This window comes from Myotis yumanensis, unplaced genomic scaffold (genome assembly GCF_028538775.1).
Source record: "Myotis yumanensis isolate MYYU_CA2020_CCGP unplaced genomic scaffold, mMyoYum1.0.hap1 SCAF_3, whole genome shotgun sequence".
NCBI classification, from domain to species: Eukaryota; Metazoa; Chordata; class Mammalia; order Chiroptera; family Vespertilionidae; genus Myotis; species Myotis yumanensis.
The window spans coordinates 22,768,604-22,793,924 of record NW_027223754.1 but is presented as its reverse complement, the minus strand read 5'-3'; the positions used below and the strand labels follow the sequence as shown (position 1 = coordinate 22,793,924).

General features: G+C 44.7%; 1 protein-coding gene across 1 annotated transcript; it reads left to right on the top strand.

Moving 5' to 3' along the window:
- The first annotated feature begins 15,056 nt into the window (after nt 1-15,056).
- Nucleotides 15,057-19,649, top strand: GOT1L1 (glutamic-oxaloacetic transaminase 1 like 1). Its single transcript, XM_070407388.1, has 9 exons — nt 15,057-15,171; nt 16,271-16,452; nt 16,823-16,934; nt 17,184-17,293; nt 17,510-17,602; nt 17,692-17,842; nt 18,299-18,464; nt 18,961-19,103; nt 19,359-19,649. The coding sequence occupies exons 1-9, from the start codon at nt 15,057-15,059 to the stop codon at nt 19,532-19,534; spliced, it is 1,248 nt and encodes a 415-aa protein (XP_070263489.1). The 3' UTR covers nt 19,535-19,649.
- The last annotated feature ends 5,672 nt before the right edge of the window (nt 19,650-25,321 follow it).

Below are 25,321 nucleotides of genomic sequence, written 5' to 3'. Positions count from 1 at the left end.
GCAGGGGAGAAGGGTGATTTGTCAGGGGGAAGAGGGAGGGAATGGAAAAGGATTCTGGTTTGTAGAACTGTTCTTGAACATTATCCAGGAACTCATACTGCTTGAGTCTTGCTTGACAGATACCCGTGTGCCAGCTGTCAGACTCCTTTGGAGTGTTTAGACTTGCACTGGAGCTGTGGACTCCATCTGCGAATTGTCACCAGTGTATCTGACAGGTGGAGAGGCAACCTCTCCGGTTTGTTTCTCCAACAACTTGTGACCAGGTGTCAGGCTGAGAGAGATTTACATCCTTGGATGGGGAGCAGGCTGCGTTTGTTAGCATGAGGCCTGAGCACTTGAACTGTGGAAGACAAACAACCATCCTCTGAACCTATAGCTGTGAAGACTTACAGACCATTGAGAATGAAAGAGCCCGTGGAATCGCTGGTCTTGCCAGAGGCTGTTAGCAGGAGCTGGGCATGGGGCAGAAATGACAGGGAGAAGGGGGCTGAGTTGGAAGAGGGGGAGTGAGGAGTGACTGGATTTTCCGGAGGAACTGCTAAGGAGCAGGCAGAATTAGGGCATGAGGGAAGCTGAGGGACTTTTCTCAGGATCTCCCCATGGTAGATTCTTCTGGGGAACGAAGGTAAGTTCAGACTGCGGTCCTCATGAGCAGTCAGCGGGCTACAGTTCCACACCAACTTCATTCCTCAACCCTTCATAGAGAAGGAGCAGCTTCTTCCTCTTGTCCAGGGGCACAGGTGAAGGCCATGGAAATAGTGCTTCTTTATGTTTCCCTCCTGAAAACCAAAGATCCAGGCTTCCTCTCAGGCCTCCTGGTGGGTTATGTCTGTTTGTGTCCAGAGGGGAAGTGGGTGCCTCCAATGGAGAGTATTGCTAATGCTCCCCCCACTCCAGGCATAAAGCCCTGGATGTAGTCAGCTTTAGGCTAATTAGTGAGTGGTTGAAGCATAATGCACAACTCAGTTTGATTAGCAGAAACTCCATAAGGCCGTCTGACCTTTCATTAGCTCATCCTATTAGGAGATTAAGGAAAATCAAAATGCTTCCCTCATCTATAAAATAAATGGAGAATAACCCTCTCTCCTTTCTTGTCTTCAGAAAGGGAATGAGCGTTTCTAGGATGGTTGGCTCTCCTCAAATTCTGTGAAGTCCTAGGGCCTAGGGCAGAGCTTACTTAGCACCTTCAGTATCTGCTCCACCCAAGGCATAAGCAGTGCTGGGTGCCCCCTGATGGCGATGTGAGGTACAACAGGTGTGGACTTTGAAATACTGGTCTGTTGAAAACATAAGGCCCCTGCTTATCCCAACGGGAAGAGACCACATAAATGATTTAGACCAATCTTTTGATAAAATGGATGAAGCGACTGACTTCTAAAGAGGTGACTTGTGAGAAACCAAGATTTAAATGCAACACTGTGGTTGGTAGTATAAAGAGCACAGAATTCAGAGCTGGAAAACAAGTAAGAAAGGGAGGAGGAAACAATAAAGAATTATTTTAAAAAAACATGTGGGGGGCGGGGGGGAAAGGGAGGAGGAAAGAGATGATAATTTATTGAGCACAAATAAATATAACTGTTTTATTTGGTGTCACTACAAATGTTATATTAGTGACACAAATAAAAAATAGTCTCAAAAAAAAAAAAAACCCACAGAGTTTCATAGAAATCAAATAGCTTGCTTGTATTGATTCTAATGCAGTCTACCAGGCTACAATGTTTATTTTCTTCTCTCTACACACACTGCTATAATCAGTATGTGATGCTGAGCAAGTTACTTAGCATCTGACATGTTGTTTGCCAGTGAATCAAGTGGAGATTTTATTAGTGCTCTACTCAGCTCATGCAGACTGGTTTTGAAGAACAAATGACTGTATGCAAAAATGGTTTGGAAACCGAAAGGGCTTCTCCAGTGTAAGTGGTGTCATTAGAGTATGAAGCTGGGACTAGTTCCAGGTGTCCTGGTTTTGATCCTTGTATGGTCCTGCTTCTATCGACAGCCTGGATCTTGGACCCACTTGTCCTTGGTCGCTGTGGGCACACCCTACTTTATCTTTCTTCTGCAGGTTCCTCCCCACCTCAGACCAATTCCACTGGCTCCATATCCATGTCACTGAACATCTCCCCCTCTGGCCCTCTTGTCACATTCAGACCCTGGTCTGGCTTGTGCCTGACATTTTGGTCCTGGTTTGGCTCACCCTATCATTGCCCTTGCAGCACTTACAATGAGCTAAATTTTAAAGGATGGACAGAAGGTTTTGAGACAGAGGGCACTTCCAGATGTCAGTGCTTTATGAGACAGAGTCAGGGTTCATGAGAAGGGGGCCCTAAGGAACCAGAAAAAGGAAGATAGTATATTTGTTTGCTAGGACTGCCATAAACAATTACCACAAACAGAAATGCATTCTCTCACAGTTCTAGAAGCTAGAAGTCCAAAATCAAAGTGTTGGTTGGATCATGCTTTCTGAAGGCTCTAGGGGAGGAATCTCTCTTTGCCTCTTGTGGCCATCCTTGGTTGCTTGACTTGTAGCTGCATCATTCCAACTTCTGCCCCTATCTTCACATGGCCTTCTTCCCCTATGTGTTTGTGTCCAAATTTACTTCTTCTTCTAAGAACACCAGATATTAGATCAGGGCCCAACTTAACTCAGTAAGACTTAATTTTAACATGATTACATCTATAAAAACCTTATCTATAATAATAAAAGGCTAATATGCTAATTAGACCAGATAGCTGAACAACCTTCTGGATGTCATTCCGGATGTCCTTCTGGGTGAAGCTGCAGTGGCAGAGGCTGAGGCAGAGGCAGAGGTAGTTAGAGATGATCAGGCAGGCAGGCGAGCAGTTAGGGGTGATCAGGCAGGTAGGCTAGTGGTTAGGGGCAGTCAGGCAGGCAGGCAGCAGAGGGGTTAGGGGCAATCAGGCAGGCAGGTGAGTGGTTAGGGGTGATGAGGCAGGCAGACAGGCAAGTGGTTAGGAGCCAGCAGTCCCGGATTGTGAGAGGGATGTCCGACTGCCTGCAAGGATTGGGCCTAAACCAGCAGTCCGACATCTCCTGAGGGGTCCCGGATTGTGAGAGGGTGCAGGCCGGGCTGAGGAACCCCCCCCCCCCCCCCCGCCATGCACAAATATTGTGCACCGGGCCTCTAGTTTCCAAATAAGGTCACATTAACCAGTTCTGGGGGTTAGGACTTCAACATATCTTATGGGGACACAATTCAACCCACAACAGGGGATGGGAGGAAGGAGGAACACTGTAATGCGTAGCCTTTTCATGCTCATCTTATGCCTGATGTTTTCCACATTTCCAAAGCTCTGTTTCATCCTATACTCAGTCAGAAGGGTGGTGGGAGTGCTCCCATTCCTGAATTTCCATTTTTAGGCTTTTTCTCCCATATCCCTGGGCCCCAGATTGGAAAGACCACTGATAAATCAGACCGGTGTTTGTTGTCTCCTGTGGGCAGAAGTTGCAACCCATTCTCCATTCTTCCCTTCATTCTTTAGTTGGGCACATGGCCTCACCATAGATACACTGCAGCCTTGCTTGCAGCTGGATGTGACCATGTGGCTAAGTTCTAGCCAGTTGAAGTGTACGGTTCCTCACGTCCCTTCCTGATGACTGGAATGCAGGTGTGATGGTAAGAATGGAAGTAGTCACTTTGGGTCATAAGATGGCAACCATCTGCCATCAAATGGCTGAAAACCAGAGAGCCTGGGTGTCCAACGGTGTAGAGACAGCATCATAACCCGGGACTGCTTAATTTTAAGATTCTTAAATGAAAGAAAAATAAACTTTTACCTTGTTTAAGCCACAGTTATTTTAGCCTTTAAAAAAATAACAACACAACAGCTGCATTAAACGAATACATCAGTGAGGGTATAACAAAAGAGGTTATGAATAAATGGGTATCTGCTTACATTCTGTGATGAATTAGGTGGGGTTACAAAGCTGCCTTGCTGTGGTTCCTCTTAGGTACCTCTGATCTGTGGGAATGGCATCTCTGTAGCATCTGAGTTTGTGCTACACCTGTGACCACCAAGTCCATCTCTTGGACATTGATTTGTATGGAGGCAATGATCAGTAAGTGTGTTAGTTTCCCAAGACTGCCCTAAAAATTACCACAACTTTGGTAGCTTCAAACAACAGAAATTTATTCTCTCCTAGTTTCGGAGGCCAGAGTCTGAAATCAAGGTGTTAACAAGGCTGGATCCTTCCGGAGGCTCTGAAGGAGCACCTTTGCCTGCCTCTTTCCTAGCTTCTGGTGGCGCTGGCAATTCTTGGCATTCCTTGACTTATATACATCACGTACCTCTGTCTTCACTTTCCCCCTGTGCTCCTGTGTGTCTTTTCCTTTTCTGTCTCTTACAGGACATGCATCTTTGACTTTGGGGCCTATCCTAATCCAGATGATCTCATCGAAAGATCCTTATCTTAGATTATATCTTCAAAGACCCTTATTCCAAACAAGGTCCAGGTGGACACATTTTGGGGAGGACATTATTCAACCCACTTCAGTGAGAGACACTTATGAATTCCTTAATTAAGAGTTCTTGTCTCATTAGATTATCATCCACACCAGTCACCCCTCATGGAAGGACTATTCCCTTGGATTGTGTAGTAGGCGGAATTCTGAGATGACCCCCAGTAAACCATGTCCTTAGATAATCCCCTACCCTTGAATGTGGGTGGAACCTGTAATTTGATTCCAACACACACGATATAGCAAAGGTGATGGGATGTTACTTCTGTGATTATGGCAGAGGCAAAGGAATTTCTAAGATGTAATTAAGGTCCCTATCAGTTGACTTAAATTAATAAAAAGGGAGATAATGCTGAGGGAACCAGGCCTAATGAGGTGCGCCCTTTAAAAGAAGGTCAGAGGTCTGAGACAGAAGAAGTCAGAGGGACAATCCTGCTGCGCTTCAGGAAGCTAGCCACCATGAGTTCTACAGCTGCGAGGAGTGGACTCTGCCAACAACCGTGTGGGTGGAAAGAGGACTCTGAACCTCAAATGGGTCTGTGGCCCTGGCTGATGTCTCCATTTCATCCTGGTGCGAGCCTGAACAGAAGACCCAGCTAACCCACACCCAGACCCCTAACACATGAAAATTGTGAGATAATAAATGTGTATTCTTCTAAGCTGCTAAATTTGTGGTAATTTGTTACACGGCAGTAGAAAATGAATATAGACTCACTGCACAATTCTGCCTAAGGTTATTGTTTATAACAGCCCTTCTCTGGTGTTTTTAAAGGTGTTTCATCAGAATTGAAAGTACAATGGGAGCCCTAACTGGTTTGGCTCAGTGGATAGAGCCTCGGCCTGCGGACTCAAGGGTCCCAGGTTCGATTCTGGTCAAGGGCATGTACCTTGGTTGCGGGCACATCCCCAGTGGGGGGTGTGCAGGAGGCAGCTGATCAATGTTTCTCTCTCATCGATGTTTCTAACTCTCTATCCCTCTCCCTTCCTCTCTGTAAAAAAATCAATAAAATATATTAAAAAAAAAAAGAAAGTACAATGGGACCACGAGCTCAGGAAGATCCCATGTTCTGTCATGGCCTACTATTCTCCCGAAAGGCCCCTTGGGGACTTTTGACTGGGTGTCCCAGGAACAAGGTCTCTCAGTCTTCATTCTCCACTTCTGAGGGAATGACCAGTTTCTATGACCCCCTGACCCCCACACACCTTTTAAGAAAATTAGGAGCTAAAGGTTCAGAGCCCATTTACTACAGTTTTCATTTCTAAATTGCCAGTGAGGTGCCACACTTTATAACATAATGGCACACAAACATAGTTCTCAAAATCTCTTTAGCAAGAAGCAAGATGAAATATTATTGCTTCCACTGTTGGTATTTCAAGAGGGGAAAGGGATGGGTCACTTCTTCCCAGAGGAGAGAGTGAGAACGGAGAGCTTTACCTCAGCTCAGCACCACCCACAGTGTCTCTGGTTTTCCTTCCAGTCACTAGATTGAGTGAGTGGGTCCTTCCTCTAAGACAAGCATGTCAAACTTGTGGCCCTCAGGCCGAATGCCACCCACAACGAATATTTTTGCGGCCCAGCCAATGTAATGGTATGTAAGAAATGTTTTAATAAAAATTTTGTAACTTAAGTTTTACAATATCCTATTATACATAACCCCATATAAGAGCCTAATATGCAAATTGTCCCCTCGACTGGGAGTTCGACCAGGGGGTGGGGTTGGCTGGCCAACAGCCCTCGGGCCCTCCCCCCAGCCAGCACTGCTCTGGTCAGCTGCAGCCGCAGACAGCCAGGGGAAGGGAGGCCCTGGCCAGCAACCGGCAACCGCTAGGGACCCTACCGGTGCACAAATTTCATGCACTAGGCCCTAACTGGTTTGGCTCAGTGGATAGAGCGTCGATCTGTGGACTGAAGGGTCCCAGGTTCGATTCTGGTCAAGGGCATGTACCTTGGTTGCAGGCACATCCCCAGTAGGGGATGTGCAGGAGGCGGCTGATTGATGCTTCTCTCTCATCGATGTTTCTAGCTCTCTATCCCTCTCCCTTCCTCTCTGTAAAAAATCAATAAAATATATATTTAAAAAATTTCATGCACTGGGCCTCTAGTTATTAATAACAAACTGCAACGTTCACTAATGACTGATTACTACAATCATGTTGCATTCATTTCCCTTACGTGCCTTATGTGCAGGCACACCATTTCTCTCCACTAATACTAGCAGCGAATATTTTAGCAGCCAATTGCCACGTCATTAGTCTTGGACTGGCTTGATTGGTGTGTGCAACAGGAAATATTTCGCTTTTGGAGAACAAGAAAAATAGGTTTATTTGTGTTACGCTTATTAATTTGTGCAGTTATTCAGTGTCTGGGAAGTCAATGTTCAAGAAAAGAATATTAATTTTTATTAAAATGTTCTATTATTTTATGTTAACGATTACTCATTTATTTCAGCCCTTTGTATTCAGCATGTCTCTATCGAAATAAACCTACGTTTCTATGAAAATTGAAGCTTTTGTTCTTTTGTGGCCCCCATAAACTTAAACCTTGTTTATTTGGCTCGTGTTAGCCTTTGAGTTTGACATGCTTGCTCTAAGACCTCTCCTTGGGCCCACATCTGAATCTAATTGATGTGGGAACACTCTCCCAGAACCTCAGGGAGAGGGGCTTGGAGAAGGAGGGGAGCATGGGCAGCTGCTTCTCCAATGGAGAAATTCCTACCATTTCTGGGGATGGAGAAACATTTGGGGCTGATGGTGAATTTCACTACATCAGCAACCTCAAGCCTCAGAAGATAGCTGTGTGATGGCTTCCACTAGTTTACTGGAGGAAGAACTAATCTTAAGGGCAATCTAGTTCTTAACCCTGACCCACTCTCATGCCCATCTTCTTGGTAGGGTTGCTGGCTCACTGGCATTGACATAGTTGGTCTGTATTGGACTTCCAACCTTGCTTTTCTTGAATGTTGTTGCAATGAAGAATGCCTCTTCCTTCCTTTCTTCCTTCCTTCTTTTCTTTCTTTTTAAATATATTTTTATTGATTTCAGAGAGGGAGGAAGAGGGAGAGAGAGAAACATCAATGATGAGAATCATTGATGGGCTGCCTCCCTCACGCCCCCCACTCGGGACCAAGCCCACAACTCGGCATGTAGCCTTGACTGGAATCGAACCCGGACCCTTCAGTCCCCAAGCTCACCCTCTATCCACTGAGCCAAACCAGCCAGGGCATGCCTGTTTCTTTAAAAAACAAAAAGGAGGTATACAAATGGTACAAAAGTAATTACCTTTGATACATAGAATAGAGTTTAAATTAGCAGATATTTTTCAAAATCCCCCCAACCCACCAGAATGTTCCTGCTTTGATTCCTAGTATTTTTATGGAGGACAACTGGCAAGACTACTCAATAACCACTGTCATAATCCAAGGTCTTCATCACTTCTTAACGGAATTAACTAAAATAGTCTCCACTTGGCCTTCCTGCCTAGCTCTGGCTTCCTTCTAATTCATCCTCCACAAGGCCCCCAGGGGGGATTTTTATACAATATAAATCTGACAATGTTATTCCCTTTCTTAAAATCATTCAATGGCTTCCTAAAGCATTTGGGGTAAAAATCAGACCCCTTAACATAAAGGCCTGGCATTAGATGGACAGTGCCTACCTTCCTAACCCAATATCTCACCACTCTCCTCCCCCATCCACATTTATTTCTACTGGGCTTAAATTCACTAAAGAACTCATTTTATTTTTGTTGTCTCTATACCTTCACACAGACTACCCTCTGTCGTGCATCCAAACATGGATTGTACACTCTGCTCTTCCGCCCATTTGTTCATCTACCAGATAGTTTTTATCAAGAAAACAGACTCCAGATATGCTGCAAGGTAGAACTAACAAAGCTTGCCAATGATTGGATGTAGGGTATAACAGAAAAGGGAAAAAGAGAGGAATGAGACCAAGAGATTTTTGGCCTGACCACTTGGCAGAATGGACTTGCCTGTTACTAAAATAGGGGAAAAGTGAGGAGGATATGAAACTATGGTTTAGTTTTTGGACATAGTATATTTGAAAAGTCTATTAATTATGTCTTAGAATATCAAGTAGGCATTTGGATTTCCAAATCTGTAGATTGGAAGGTGTTATGCCCAGATTTCAAGATTCCCAAGAAGCCACCAGGGAGCCATCCAATCCGATGCAAAAGCAAAGAGTCTTTTATTTTAAGCCCGGGCTTAGCTCCTCTACCTTCCTTACTGACGCAGCAGCAGGTGGCAAAGAGAAAAAAGTCTGCTCGAACCAGGGGTTTCATAGAGGGTTGGAGTAGGGGCGGGAGAGAGGGCTGTGCCCCCCGCCGATTGGCCAGGTGCGAGCTGGTGACCCATTACACAGGATGTGGTCATAGCGATGGCGTGCACTTCCCTTGATTACCATTGGTTAGTCCAGAGAAATGGTGGGTGTGGCTAGCAGAGGCTCCTTCCGAGGGGGAAGGAGCCTTCGCTGAGCACATGGTTCCATACAAAATGGAGGTCCCTTAATGGATGGGAAGCCAGCCACTCGGCTCCCATGCAAGGCCTGCCGCCGTGGGCGTCACCGGGAGGCGGGCCGCCCACCACCCCACCTGGCCCTTGGGTCGCCCGCTGCTCGGCCCGAAAGTGACTCGGAGGCCGAGGAGGGCGGCCCGGGTCCTTCTGGGCGTCCGCAGGCCTGCGCCTATCTGGTCAGGCGCTGCCTCGGCCATGGCTGCCTGTCATCCTCCCTGCCAGATGCCTGCGGGGCCACGTGCCCCGCCGGCCCTTTCAGAAGGGAAGTCAGAAATGGATTTATAAATTTGACAGAAGTGTATTTAAGCTTATGGAAATGGATGAGCTCACCTGCATGGTGACCATAGATAGAGAATTCAAGTCAACACACTGCACACCTTACACTTACACTATACTATTTGTCAATTATATCTCAAAAAGCTTGGAAAAATAAAACAAAATTACTCCAGGCATAAATAAAAGAATTCAGAGGACTGAGCCCGGGAGCATTCTAACATTTAAAGGTCAAAAATAGAAGGAACCAAGAAAGCCACTGAGAAGCAGCAGTAATGAGGTGAAAGGAGAAGCAAAAGCAAGTAGCATCCTGAATGCCATGGGAAGAAAGTGTCTTAAGGAGGAAGTGGTCAGTTTTGTCACATGCTGTCGAAACATCAAATAAGAGGAGAACTGAGAACACACCTTCGGTTTTGACAGGACGAAGGTCTGTCATTTGTTACCTTGATGAGAGCAGCTTGATGGTGTGAAGGGATGAAATGCTGATCAGAGGGGTTCAACAGAACTTGGGAGATGAAGAAATGGAGATAGAATCAAACGTTCTCTCAATAACTATTGCTCTGAAGAGGACCAGAGAAATGTGGTGTGATTGAGGATCCTGTTGTTATTTTGGTCAATGATCCTGTTGTTATTTTGGTCAGTCTGGGCATCCTGTTTCTCAGAATCCTTGTTAGATCCTCTCCAAAAGAGGATCTTGCTCAAGATTTGAGAGGCAGAAGTGAAGCAGAGTCTACTAATACCTGAAGGACTCCCAGGTGAGATATGGAAGCATATCTCTCAGCTCTCTGTCCAGCTCTTCTTCCAGACTGTTGACCCCACTGTCCAGTGGAGCACCACCAGGCACTTGGCTGCAGACCCACAGGTGTGGTAGCTGCAGAGAAGCCCTATAGACCTCTCCATGCATTCCTGCTTCTCGGTGCCATTCCTGCAGCTGGATGTGTCTGGCTTTTTAAATTTCCCTGCAAGCTCTGATTTATCCTTGCACCGGCAAGGACAGCCTGATTAATGATTTTTCTCTGATTCTCTAGCTCCCTTCATGGGACCTTCACTTCCTCAGGTCCTCTTCCAATAGTGTGAAGTCTAATTCCTGTAATACCCATATCACTCCCAGCAGATCTGTTTCCTTGACACATGGAGTAATAGCTGCAGAGGTGTTGTGAGGTCAAGGGAATGTTGTTTGTTTTTAAGATGGTAGTTTGCTGCTTGTTTGCTTGAGAGAAGAGAAAGGACAACTGCAAGAGTATTGTAGCTTGGACCCAGGGCACAAAGGAAAAGATTGGATTGAGATGGGGGCACAGAATAGGTGAACTCAAGCATTATACTAAGAGGAAAGACAGAGTAGGTGGGTATCTATGTAGTAGACTGGTAGTTACAATGGGAGTATGTGGAAGTCTCTTTTGATTGCTTTGTGGACAAAAGGGGCCACATGCTGACCTGACAAGCTCAGGAGAGGCCTGCATGGCAGTCTTGCAAACTCGGAGACCTAAAGTAACCACAAAGGATGGTCTGAAATTAAACTTTAACTAAAAGCGGTTATGGTGGGCAGTTACGTCCTGGGCCAGTATCTTCACTGACAAGGTCAACCTTAGCCTTAACTGAGCCTATCTGTCTTTTTGCATCTATGATAACATACCCTTGAAATGTCTGGGTAACTTGTGACTTCCCTTTATCTGGAGCCCCTGGGGCACAACCAAATGTGCTGGGTCCCAGGACAGATACCACAAATTCCTTCATCATCATGTTAATTCTTCCTGCACCCACTTAAGTATGTGTCCATCATTTTATTTTTTATCCAATCCCAGGGGTTTCCCTGCTTTGCTTATCCCTCCTCCTTAATCTATCACCAATGAATTTCATGTAACCCACCTATGTTCCTCCTTTTGATTGAAATGTCTAAATACAAATGTAACCCCGCCATTCTCCGGAGCACTATCTCAATTCGTTGAGGTTCTGCTTCCTGGCATATGTCAACAGTTTGGCTCAAATAAACTCACAAAAATTCTTTACAGATTTCAATGTTTTTTTACATTAACAGCTTTTATTGTCTCAGTGAAATAAGAAGTGCCAGCAGTAGATGAGTCTACTGGGAGAAGAGAGAAAAGTATAATTGTGAAAATTTGTCTTTTTTGGCTGCCTAGCCTGTGGACTCTTTCTAGAGTTTGGAGAATTTGCTGTTTTGTGGGTCTTGGTGGGCAACAGAGCCCATTCATCACAATCGAAGCTGAAATAATCGGACCCCCAGTCTTACCAACCCTTAATAGCTCCTGGAAGATTTAGGATCCCCATTTCCTTATAACCACATGACTAGAGAGTAATGAAAGGCTCTTCTCCAAGGGGACTCCAATAGGCCAGGATTGAGCCACATTCCCCTTCTCAGAACAAGCACTGTGACTCAGGACTCAGGAACCAAAGTTCTATTCCTGGCGGCACAACTTGGGAGGGTTTGATACCACCCTGAGCGCTAGGCGATTGGGTTAAAGTCACTAGAGGATCCCATACTCAATCATGATAAGATCAAGGATGGGCCTATGAGTCTCTGCAGCCAAAAGAAGAGAGAAAGAAGGCTTGGGAAGCCAGGAAAGGAAACTCCCTCCTCCTTTCAGGGAGCTAAGAGAAGAAATGATTGGCCTTCTGCATAATAAGGATATAATGTCTGGAAAGGCTGCAGCCATTAAAAAAAACAACTGTTTTTGAATGGGAAATTTATGCATGTGGTTTAACAGTACAAAAGTAGTGTACAGTGAAAAACAAATCAGCCTTTTCCCCTGTCTGTGTCCAGCTGCCACAGAATTCCGTTTCCAGAGGAATTCATAGTTACGTGCTTCCGTGTGTCCTTCCAGAGAGTCTGCCATATGCAAGCATGCACATTAAGTGTATCTTATTTCTTCCCCAAATGGCCCACTCTTTGCTCTTTTTCTCTACCTCCGTTGTATTTACTTAATGATGTTTCTTGGAGATTTTCCAGAGCTACACACATAGGTCTGCCTTTAACAGTAGCGCAGAATGCCATTTTGTGGATGGTCCATTATTAATTTAAGCATCCTTCAGTGACTGACATTTAGTTTATTTGCACTGTGGATGAAAAAAGGGCCACATGCTAACCTGACTAACTCAGGGAAGGCCTGCATAGCGGCCTTGCAAATTCAAGAGACCTAAAGTAACCACAAAGGATGGTCTGAAATTAAAAACCTTTCATTAAAAAAGTTTATAGTGGGTAGTCAAGTCCTAGGCCAGTATCTTCCTTGACAAAAATCAACTTCAATCTTTACTGAGCCTATTGTCTTTTTGCATCTAAGATAACATACCTGTGAAATGTCAGGGTAACTTGTAACTTCCCTTTTTCCATATCCCTCAGGGTGAAATCAAATTCCTTCATCGTTATTGTTGTCATGTTAATTGTTGACTGTTAACTACCCTACACCAACCTAAGTAAAAGAAGTATGTGTCTATCATTTTACTTTTTATCCAATCCCAGAGGTTCCCTACCCCCCATGTCTCATCTCTCCCCCTTTGATTGTAATGTAAAAACAAGGTTTGTCTCAACCTAACTCACAAAAATTCTTTATAGGTTTGAATGTGTTTTCTTTTTTTTTTTTTCTTTTTTTTTTACTTTAACAGCACATACAGTTGCAATAAAAATTCCTCAAATGCCTATCATTTTGCACATAAACTACATTCGCTTTTACTCCCATGCCCAGTCAGCTGGAGACCAAAGCTGAAGCATCCAGAAGAGCAGAGCCAAGGGAACCACAAAGAATGACTCTGGAACCCTGATGACACGGTGACACTCTGGATTGGACTGGGACTAACATCCCTGTCTTGTTCCTGATCTTAAGGGAAATACTTTTAGTTTTTTTCCCATTGAGTATGATATTGGCTATAGGTTTTTCATACATGGCCTTTATTTTGTTGAGGTATGATCCCTCTATTCCCACCTTGCTGAGAGTTTTTATCATAAATAGGTGCTGGATTTTATCAAATGCTTTTTCTGCATCTATCGATATGATCATGTGATTTTTATCTTTCATTTTATGTGATTTATCATATTTATTGATTTACAGATATTGTACCAACCTTGCATCCCCAGAATAAATCCCATTTGGTCATGGTGTATGATCTTCTTAATGTATTACTGGATCCGGTTGGTTTGCTAATATTTTGCTGAGGATTTTAGCATCTATGTTCATTAGGGATATTGGCCTAGAATTTTCTTTCTTTGTAGTGTTTTTCATCAGGTTTTAGGTTTTAGAAATAGGATAATGATGGCCCCATAAAAAGAGGTTAGAATTTTTTGGAATAATTTGAGAAGGGTAGGTGTTAGTTCTTATTTGAATGTTTGATAAAATTCTCCTGTGAAGCCATCCAGTCCAGGACCTTTGTTTGCTGGGAGTTTTTTTAAAATATGTTTTTATTGATTTTAGAGAGAGGAAAGGAGAGGGAGATAGAAACATTGATGAGAGAGAAACATCCATCTGCTACCTCCTGTATGCCCCCTACTGGGGAACCAGCCCATAACTTGAGCATGTGCCCTGACTGGGACCTCTTGGTGCTTGGGTGAACACTCAACCACTGAGCAACACTGGCTGGGCTGCTGGTAGTTGATTACTGCTTTAATTTCATTCGGTGTTATTGGTCTATTCAGGTTTTCTGATTCTTCCTGACTGAGTTTTGGGAGATTGTACCTTTCTAGGAATTTTTCCATTTTGCTCAGGGTGTCCAATTTGTTGGCATATAATTGTTCATAGTATTTTCTTACAATCCTTTGTATTTCTTTTTTAAAAAATATATATTTTACTGATTTTTTACAGAGAGGGAGGGAGAGGGATAGAAACATCGATGAGAGAGAAACATCAATCAGCTGCTTCCTGCACACTCCCTACTGGGGATGTGCCCACAACCAAGGTACATGCCCTTGACCAGAATCGAACCTGGGACCTTTCAGTCCATAGGCGGACGCTCTATCCACTGAGCCAAACTGGTTAGGGCTAATAATTTGTATTTCTGTGATGTCAGTTGTTACTTCTTCGCCTCTTTCATTTTTTTATTTTGCTCATATGAGTCCTCTCTTTGTTTCCTGGTGAGTCTGACTAAATATTCATCAATTTTGTTTATCTTTTCAAAGAACCAACTCTTGGTTTCACTGATCTTTTGTATTGTTCGTTTAGACTCCATGTCATTTATTTCCATTGTAACCTTTATTATTTTCTTCCTTCTGCTTACTCTGGGCTTTTCTTGTTGCTCTCTTTCTAATTCTTTTAGGTGTAGGGTTAGATTGTTCATTTGAGATTTTTCTTTCTTCTTGAGGCAGGCCTGTAATGCTAAGAACTTCTCTCTCAGAACAGCTTTCACTGTATCCCATAGATTTTGGGTTGTTGTGTGTTCATTTTTATTTATTTCCAGGTATTGCCCTATCTTCTAAAGGGCTGACTTGTTATTTTGGATTTGGCGAATTGGGGTTAGAGAGGAGAAGGCAATGAGTTAGGGAGAAGTGCCTGAGAATTCCAGGTCTTCCCTCCCCTAGCCATCTCTCAGGGGATTCTTCTCAAGTGCCACGGAATATTCCCATAGTCCTTGAGGATCGCCACCATGGAGACTGGGAGTTGGGTTCTATTGCTCTGATGACCAATTGTGTGGGGCCTCTATATTGAAACTGCCAGGGTTCTGGGAAGAGGCAGGCCTGGGAAGCTCAGGCTTAGAGGAAACCTTGGGGCAAAAGCAGGAGAGAGCTTAGGAGTGGAGTCATAGTCTTGGTTCTACTTTCATCTCAGTGATGTCCACCCTTTCAGTGTTCTTGGATGTGCCCGCAGCCCAGAAGCTAGAAGGCAGCTTGTTAAAGGCCTACAAACAAGACAATTGCTCTAAGAAGACGTTCCTGGCCTATAAAGGTAGATGCCTAAGACTTAGTATATCATAATTGCCTCTAGGGGGCAGTATTCCATTGCTACAGAGGAATCAGGAACATCGCGCAAGCTTCTCCCAGTGGGCAAAAGAGCAGAAAACATCTTGGGTCAATCCGTGCCCTCTGCCTTTCTCTGGGGGCTTCCAGAGGTTTGATACAAGCTCTGGTATATCCTCTTCCCTAGCTGTATATGGGGCCTGCATGAGCACAGCGCATTTTTCTGCCTCTTCCTCCACTCCCTTTCTGTTCCTGAACCAAGAATGGTTCCCTAAATTGACTCTTCTGATATACAGAGAGCCCTTGCCACTGTGAACGTCCGTGTTACTTTTGTTTAATCTCAGGTATTTATAACTCCCAGGCTGTATATAATTTTCGCCTTTTAAAATGGCACATAGGTTTCAGTTGTCTTCTTTAAAAAGACAAAAATTGGCTCAGTGGATAGAGCGTAGGCCTGAGGACTGAAGGGTCCTGAGTTTGATTCCAGTCAAGGGCATGAACCTCATTTGTAGGCTTGATCCCTGGCCCTGGTTGGGGCATGTGCAGAAGGCAACCAATCGGTGATGTGTCTCTCTCACATTGATGTTTCTCTCTGTCTCTCTCCCTCCTTTCCACTCTCTGTAAAAATCAATGGGAAAATATCCTCAGGTGAAGGTAAACAAAACAAAAAAAACCCACAAAAATTGTCCTGGCCAGTGTGGCTCAGTTGGTTGAGTGTCATCCTGTGCACCAAAAGGTCGCTGGCTCTTGGTCGCTGGGACCAAGGTTTTCTTGTCCTTTTCCTGTCATTGCTCCATTTTTTACCACGATCCCAGGTTGTGAATTTGATCCCTGATGCAGGAGACAGCTCTGATCAGTGTTTCTCTCTCCCTTCCTCTCTCTCTAAAATCAATAAAAACATTTAAAAATAAAAACAATTTTTTACAATTATAAATATTTACTTTTATAAAAGGGAGGGGTGGGAAGGAAAGTTGTCTTTTCTTAGGCAACTTTCCAAAGCTTCAGGAAAGCCAGGACAGATGAGTTGTTTGTGGGCTGTCTGCAGAGCCCAGAGGCCTCGAGTGCACCCTCTGCGGTTCTTCTCACAGTCTGCATGACCCAGGAAGGACAACCCTGGGTTTCTTTCGTGGTGCACAAAATCCGACGGCAGATCGCACAGGATCCCTCCCTGAACTATGAGTATCTACCGGTGATGGGCATGAAGTCATTCATCCAGGCCTCGTTGGGACTTCTCTTTGGAAAGCACAGCCAAGTCATCGTGGAGAACAGGGTGAGAAGGGCCCCTCCTTCACTCACGCAGACACAGGGTGTGGAAATCGGAGTTTGCACAATCTTAAACCTGAAAGGGACTTTGGAACACCTCCCTCCCCCCGCCCTCCCCCTGCCCTCCCCCCCCCCCCCCCCCCCCCGGCATTGACAAAGAAGAATTGTGAGGCTCATAGAGTCCCAAGCTTGTCATTGAAGGGCAGGGCCAGCATCAGAACCCAAAGCCCATGCTCTTGGCACCAGCCCACACTGCTAGTGTGCAAACTCTCTCAAGAAAGGAATATTCTGAATCTGAGGTGGTTCTAGTATCACCATTACTCTTCTAAAGTGTTATTTCTGTTTGTTTGTTTGTTTATTTATTCATTTATTGGCAGGCAGGGGGTGTGCACACTGTTGGCGACAGTGGTGCCTTCCAACTTGGGGCCCAGTTCCTCAAAACTTGGCGTGGGGATTCTCAAATAGTCTACGTCATTTCTTCTCAAGTAGGTGAGTGTTATGCAAGGTGAGGGTGACAGAAGACCCCTCTCCCGTTCCTGATTCCCACCCCATTTACATTCTTCACTGCTGTCCTTCTCACTCTCTGTCATGACAAATGGTGGACAAGCCAAGGTATGCTTGCCCTTTTCTTGTCATTGCTCCATTTTCAACCCTGACCCTCAGGGCCATTCTCTGGTTTGTCTGCTTCCATCTCTCCATTTCCCATGTAACAGCTGGTGGGGGGCTGTGTTTTCACAGAACATCATGGACTCATCTTCCAGGACATGGGCTTTATAGTTTTTGAATTCTCCTTCTGGGACTCTGAGCAGCTGTGCATGGACCCCAATATACTCTTCAATTTGGTGAAGGTAGAGAGGCCACCCTCAGAAACTTTTTCCCAGACCTGACCTACACTGTTATTTTCCTTTCCTTCCCACCCTTCTAATTATCCAAGGCCTTTTCTAGGCTTGGATTTGTCTAGTGCTTTGGTAGGAACCAACTTGGAGGATCACTTCTCCTCCAACACCCCGGTGCCTCTACCACCTGGTAGGGGCAGTGCCTGATGAGACAGTCTCTACCTATAGGGGGCCCCAGATGGCTGTATCTTTGTGATCGGGAATATTGACTACTGCAAGTTGACACAAAGTCAGTGGACAAAGTTGATGGCCACCATGAAGGTGAGCCCAGTGTCTCACTTGACTTCCTTTCACCATCTACCATCACTTTCATCAGTCTCACCCTTTTTTCATTCTCCTTTCTCCTCTAGAAGAAGCGGATATTCCCATTTTTTGACATTCCCTATCAAGGTTTATCTACCGGTGACCTGGAAGAAGATACTAGATTCTTACAATACTTCGTGTCTGAAGGCTTTGAATTCTTCTGCAGCCAGTCTCTGTCCAAGAGTTTTGGCATTTATGGTATGGTCTGGGCAGAAGTAGAAGGGACGGTCTGCTGCCACACCCATGACACACTCTATACTCTCTCTACCCTGTGGAAAGAGCCATGGCCTCCAGAGAGGGCAGCATGGGGCACAGGAGAGGAGCTAGACATCTGGTTCCTTGACATCATCTCAGCTTAGTTATTAAAACTGGCTCCAGTTACGTTGTTTCCCCCTTAGACCTCATTTCATCATCTATAAGAGGAGGGGTTAAGAATTAGTTATCTTTCTAGTCCCTTCCACCTTTGAGACTCTGACAGTTACTCTTCCTGGAAGAAGAGCCTTTGGCAACATCCTAGGGCCTGGACACCAGCTTGACTGGGCTGGGATGAGGGCCCTGCAGGTTACCCCTCTCTTCGGCAAGGTTGGAGGCCGAGTCACAGGGGAAGGCCCGGTAGAGGAGACTGAGAACAAGGCTCCTGTCTCCGTGCTGCAGATGAAGGAGTGGGGATCCTAGCTGTGGTGGCACTCAACAACCAGCTCCTGCTGTGTGTCCTCTCCCAGCTGATGAACTTCGCCCTGGCCCTGTGGCTAAACCCTCCGACCTCGGGTGCTCGCATTATCACCTCCATCCTCTGTAACCCTGCTCTGTATGAAACATGGTAAGGGTGAAGGGTGGGGGCAGGGATGGATGGGCAGAGCCTCTAGATACCTACATACATCTTGATTCACAGGAGTCAACTGGGTGCTTTGCTTCTTGCCTCTTTACTCCATTCATTCATAAACATTTACTGAGGACCCACTGTGTTCCAATGGCAATGACTATGCCAATTCTTCCCTATTATGGGGAAGTGGGTAATAGAATGGGACACAAACTGATGAATTATTTGAACTCTTCCAGATTGCAGGAGATTAGGAAACCCCAAGAGCTTGCTACTCTACCAAAGTCCTCATAGGAGTCTGCTTGGCTTGCTTAAATTAATACAGACTGAAACTTTTCTCCAATTCATAACCATCTGAGATCCCTGACTCCACTGGTGTGCCCTCGGGCACTCTGGTTGGGGGCTTTTGAAGGGAAGAGAAGTGGAATGGCAATGAGGAGATTGGGAGCAGAGGGAATCCGCACACTCTAATTTCTTGCTGTCCTTCCTTTGGCAGGAAGCTGAGTCTGAAAGAGGTTGCAGAAAACATTATGCTCATCAAAGAAAAGTTTAAAGAGAAGCTCCGGCTCCTGGGAACCCCTGGCTCCTGGGATCACATCACTAATCAGAATGGGACCCATGGCTATCTTGGACTCAACTGTAAGTGTCTAGGAGGAGAGAGCTCTCCCCTTTCTGACCTTGGGCTTGTATTTGAATATTCAACTTCACTGATTAGGTGACCAGTCCCTAGCTTCACACCAGATTTTGAATCTTTCTTGAGGAAAGTGGAGCTGCTTTGAAGACCCCTATGACCTCCCACAAATGCTGATGCTCCCTATCCCCCATAATCCACCTGGGCTAGAGGGGACTTAGAGTTGGTCACCCCAGGATCTGAGATCCTGTGATTATCACAAGTCCAACAGATAGAATATTTGGTCAAGAAGAAACACATCTACGTCCCCAGGAATGGTCGGATTAACTTCACCTGTATCAATGCCTCCAACATAGATTACATCACTCAGAGCATCAACGAGGCTGTCATCTTCACAAAGGGCTCAGGGGAAAAAAAAAAGTCTCCAGCAAGTCAATAGCTCCGAAGTTAGAATAAAAGCTTGAGTCTTTGCAAAATTCCTGTGCTGATTATTCACTGCTACAATTTATTTCTCTGCTAAGTATTCTGTCTCTGTCTATCTATCTACTTATAAAACATTGGTCTGGCCCCAGCAAAGAGGTGGTGGTGGGGAAAGCCCAGAGAAAAAGGAAATGTCTACCTTCATGTACCATCTCATATTTTTTAAAGCTTTTTAAAAATCTTTATTGCCGAAACCGGTTTGGCTCGGTGGATAGAGCGTAGGCCTGCGGACTGAAAGGTCCCAGGTTCGATTCCAGTCAAGGGCATGTACCTGGGTTGCAGGCACATCCCCAGTAGGAGATGTGCAGGAGGTAGCTGATCGATATTTCTCTCTCATCGATGTTTCTAACTCTATCTCTCTCCCTTCCTCTCTGTAAAAAACCAATAAAATATATTTTAAAAAAAATCTTTATTGTTCAAATTATTACAGTTGTTCCTCTTTTTTCCCCCATAGCTCCCCTCCACCTGGTTCCCACCCCACCCTCTGCCCTTACCCGCACCCCCCCAACTGTCCTCATCCATAGGTGTACGATTTTTGTCCAGTTTCTTCCTGCACACCCCACACCCCTTTCCCCCAGAGAATTGTTAGTCCACTCCCTTTATATGCCCCTGATTCTATTATATTCACCAGTTTATTCTGTTCATCAGATTTTTTATTCACTTGATTTTTAGATTCACTTGTTGATAGATATGTATTTGTTGTTCATAATTTTTATCTTTACCTTTTTCTTCTTCTTCCTCTTCTTCTTAAAGAATACCTTTTAGCATTTCATATAATACTGGTTTGGTGGTGATGAACTCCTTTAGCTTTTTCTTATCTGTGAAGCTCTTTATCTGACCTTCAATTCTGAATGATAGCTTTGCTGGGTAAAGTAATGTTGGTTGTAGGTTCTTGCTATTCATCACTTTGAATATTTCTTGCCACTCCCTTCTGGCCTGCATAGTTTCTATTGAAAAATCAGCTGATAGTCGTATGGTTACTCCCTTGTAGGTGACTAACTGCTTTTCTCTTGCTGCTTTTAAGATTCTCTCTTTGTCTTTTGCTCTTGGCGTTTTAATTATGATGTGTCTTGGTGTGGTCCTCTTTGGATTCCTCTTGTTTGAGGTTCTCTGCTCTTCCTGGACTTGTAAGTCTATTTCTTTCACCAGGTAGGGGAAGTTTTCTGTCATTATTTCTTCAAATAGGTTTTCAATATCTTGCTCTCTCTCTTCTTCTAGCACCCCCATAATTCAGATGTTGGTACGCTTGAGGTTGTCCCAGAGGCTCCTTACACTATCTTCATATTTTTGGATTCTTTTTTTTTTCTTTTCCGGTTGGGTGTTTTTTACTTCTTCGTATTTCAAATTTTTGGCTTGATTCTTGTGATCCTCTAGTCTGCTGTTGGATCTCTATATAATATTCTTTATTTCAGTCAGTGTATGCTTAATTTCTTGTTGGTCCTTTTTCATATCCTCAAGGGTCTTACTAGATTTATCGAGAGTCTCACTAAATTTATCGGCAGTTTCTAGAAAATTCTTGAAAAACCTTATAACCGTGGTTTTGAACTCTATATCCAGTAGTTTGCTTTCCTCCATTTCTGTCATTTGTGACCTGTTTCTTTGTCTCCGCATTTTGGCTGCTTCCTTGTGGCTTTCTGTGCTAGGTGTCCTATAGGGTCCAGTGGCTCAGCCTCCCCAATTACCTGAGGTGGACACTCTTGGTGCTCCCCTTTGTGGGCTGTGTGCACAGTCTTGGAGTTAAGCCTTGATTGTTGTTGGTATCACTGGGAGGAATTGACCTCCAGGCCAATTGGCTGTGAGAATCAGCTGTGTCTGCAGTGGGAGAACTTCTGTGCTGGAGACACCCTTATGGGGCAAGACTTGCTTCAGTGGGGCTTTGGTGCTCACTGAGTCTGTCCCCTGAGTGTGTCCCTTATGGATCTGAGGAGTTGTAATCTGGGTGGTCCCACTCTGACCACTGGGTACACTGGCACTTGGATCTCTAAGGAGGTGCTAATTTAGCCTCTGCCTGAGGCTACCCAGCAGGAGCTATGGAGACATCTGCAGATTCCTCTTCTTTGTTTGGGATTTGGAGGCGCCCAGATGAGGAACAGCTGTGAAGTAATGCAAGCTGCTGTGGGGCCTTGGGCCTTCTTTTGGATGTTCTGGGTCTCTCTGACCCAGCTGCAGTTTGTTAAGTAATTTTAGATTGCAAAGGGCCAGGCCATTCATATGCAAAAGCCTCTGCGCACAGCTTGGGTGGGGCAGGGTCTCAGGGAATTAACAGGGTGGAGCAAACAGCTATGGCTGATTCTCAGCCCTGCCCTAAGAGGCCCTGGATCTCAGTGTCCCTCAGTAATCCCTGCAAGCACCTCTGAGAGAAAGCCGCCCTTGAGTTCCGAGTTCCGAGTTTTGCTCGCTGCTAGACAGTCCAGTTTCTCCCTGTATGAGTCTGGGTCCCCAGAGACTTGCCCGGAACTGGAGTTTAGAACAGTCGGGAGCTTGTGTCTCCCTCCCGATTGAAAAAGACAACCTCATCCTCAGTTGCCAGCCCTTTCTGCGTGCGCCTCCGTACCTCTGCACTTGACTTCCGCACCTCCTCTGAGTCTCAGTATGCTTTTCTCTTTCCTTCTAGTTGTAGAATTTCCACTCAGCCAGCCTTCATGTGGTTCTGGATGATGTCTGTTTTGTCTTTTATTTGTAGTTTTGAAGTGGTTGTGTGAGGCAGCAATTTCAGGCATTTACCTATGCCGCCATCTTATTTTTTGGCCTTACCATCTCATATTTATTGAACACGTACTATGTGAAGGCCCTGATCTGCTGTCTTAGTTCATTCGAGCTGCCATAACAAACTACCATAGATTGGGTGACTTATCAACAACAAAAATTTCTTTCTCACATTCCTGAAGGCTGAGCAGTCCAAGTTCAAGGCGCCACAGATTCAGTGTCTGGTGAAAGCCCATCACCTGGTTCATAAACAGCATATTCTAATGTGAACTCACATGGCAGAAGGGGTGAGGGCTCTTTCTGGGGCTCCTTTTTATAAGAGCACTAGTTCCTTCCATTCATGAGGGCTCTGCCTTCATGACCTAACCATGTCCAAACTCCATCACATTGGTGATGAGGTTTTGACATATGAATTTGAGGGGGTGGGGAACACAAACATTCAGACCATAGTATCTGGGCATCAAAGAGAATATAAAAAACATGTACAATCCAGTCTTTTTCCTCCAGAGCTTAGTTGGGAGACAACCTTAATCACATGAAACAGTTAAGTAGCATTTCAGGGCTGAGTGTAATAAAAAGGCACAACAGGTTACATAGATGTGATTGTTACAGTCACGAACCTTCCTGTCATCCCAGCTAACTGAGTGGAGCAAAGATGATTATCCTGAAGATCCTGTCCCAAGTTACAGGTTGATGAGTAAATTTAATATTGTTACTGTTTTGAGGCACTGAGTTTGGGAGTGATTTGTTACATACGTTTAGATAGCTGGAACAATGATTTTGTCTTTTATGTCTCTTTTAATCGATAGTTTCCTCCTTCGTTGTTTTTCTTGCAATTTTTTAAAATTGAAGAACTCTGTTGTTTTTGGGGTTTTTTTGTGTCCTATAAGGTTTCTCACAGACTGAATTTTGCTAATTTCATTCCCATGGTAATCATTTAACATGTTCTTCTGTCTTCCTGCATTTTTTGGAAAATAAGGATCCAAATTAGAGGCTTGATCAGATTCAAGTTCAATCTTGGTAAGGCCACAGATGGTGATGTTGTGTTTCATCAGGAAGCATGGGATGCTAATTGTATTGTTGTTTTGTTTTGTAAATCCCCCTGAGGATATTTTTGCATTGATATTTTTTTTTAGAGAGAGTGGAAAGGAGCGAGGGAGAAGATGAGAGAGAGAGAGAGAGAGAGAGAGAGAGAGAGAAAGAAACATCAATGTGAGAGAGAGGTTGCCTCCCACATGCACTCTGACCTGGACCAGGACGAGGATCGAACCTGCAACCCAGGTACGTGCCCTTGACCAGGAATCAAACCCATGGACCAACCTTTGGTCCATGGGCCGCCACTGTGACCATTAAGCAACATTGGCCAGAGCAGGATCCTGGTTTTTTACTGTGATGTCAGCAACCATTGATGATTATGCTGAGCTCCATTAATTCATTTGTGTGGCAGATTGGCAGATATTCTAATTCTAACATCATTTATTCACTCATTAAGTGGAATGCTTTTATAAATAGAAATTTTCTCTCACTGTGATTTGCTTAATGTGAAGTAGATTTCATATAGAAAGGCATAATTAATGCTTGGTTCTTTCCCCTAATTTGCCAGATTAAAAAAAAAAACCTTTGCCGAAACCGGTTTGGCTCAGTGGATAGTGTCGGCCTGCGGACTGAAAGGTCCCAGGTTCGATTCCGGTCAAGGGCATGTACCTGGGTTGCAGGCACGTCCCCAGCAGGGGATGTGCAGGAGGCAGCTAATCGATGTTTCTAACTCTCTATCCCTCTCCCTTCCTCTCAGTGGAAAATCAATAAAATATATTTTAAAAAAAAAACCTTTATGAATTTAAAGTGATTTGATGTTTCACTCTCTTGCAAACATCATCCTTATTGATATTTTAAATGTCTGACCTTTGAGCTGTAGGAGCCAAATGAAATTAGTTTGGGAGATTTTTTATTTAGAATAACCTGGAAGGGCTGTGGGTTTTTATTTTCAGAAGGAGGAACCAGTTTGTGAAATCTTTTGATACAATCCTAGTACTCTTTGATAGCTTCTTTACTTTCTGGCATGACAAAAAGTTCCAAAAATTTTTTGAACATTTTCTGCCCCAGACCTAGAGTCAGTCATTTCTCAAAGGAGCTCTAATCACTTTTAGGAGATGTAAAAGTACTGGATTGGTCATTATTTCCAACTCTTTTCAGTAAGATAAAATATGCTGAGTGCCTGTCTTCCTTTGCAAACCAGACTAGGACACTGGAGACATGGGGGCTGAGGCTGAGTAAATTGTCAGTAAATGCATTCCGCTTTTCCAAGGAGTCCAGACTGTCATTACTATTATAGCTAATGGCTTTTGAGTGCTGGTCCAGAGCTTTGCTGTTCTAAGAGCTTTGCGTCCATCATTTCATTCAATCCTCATAACAGCTCAAAGAGATCGGTTATTATTATTATCATCACCATCATCCTCATTTACAGTCTTAGGAGTATCAGTAATCTGCCCAACCACGGGGTGCCGGGGGTGGAAGTGCTTGGTGCCCTGACTCCTGCTAGGTGCTCCTTTCCTCCATCCAGGCTGCTCCCATCGCCCCTTCATTCTCTCCCCACAGGGGTTCTTGAACTTAATCCTAAAGAGGTAATCTGCACCCAGAGAAGGCCCAGAGGGAGGCTGCTCCAGCCCAATGGAGCCTCCAGGCTTTGGGCAAGCCCCGGGCAACTGTGCCCCCTGCGCCTTGCGAATGGAGAGGTGCAGAACTGCGTCCCCGCGGAACAGATACTGTCCTTTTTTTAAAAAAATATATTTTATTGATTTTCCACAGAGAGGAAGGGAGAGAGATAGAGAGCTAGAAACATCAATGAGAGAGAGACATCGATCAGCTGCCTCCTGCACATCTCCCACTGGAGATGTGCCCGCAACCCAGGTACATGCCCTTGACCGGAATCGAACCCGGGACCTTTCAGTCCGCAGGCCGACGCTCTATCCACTGAGCCAAACCGGTTTTGGCAGATACTGTCCTTTTGCAGGGAGAAAAACCTGCCCACAGTGGGGCTGGT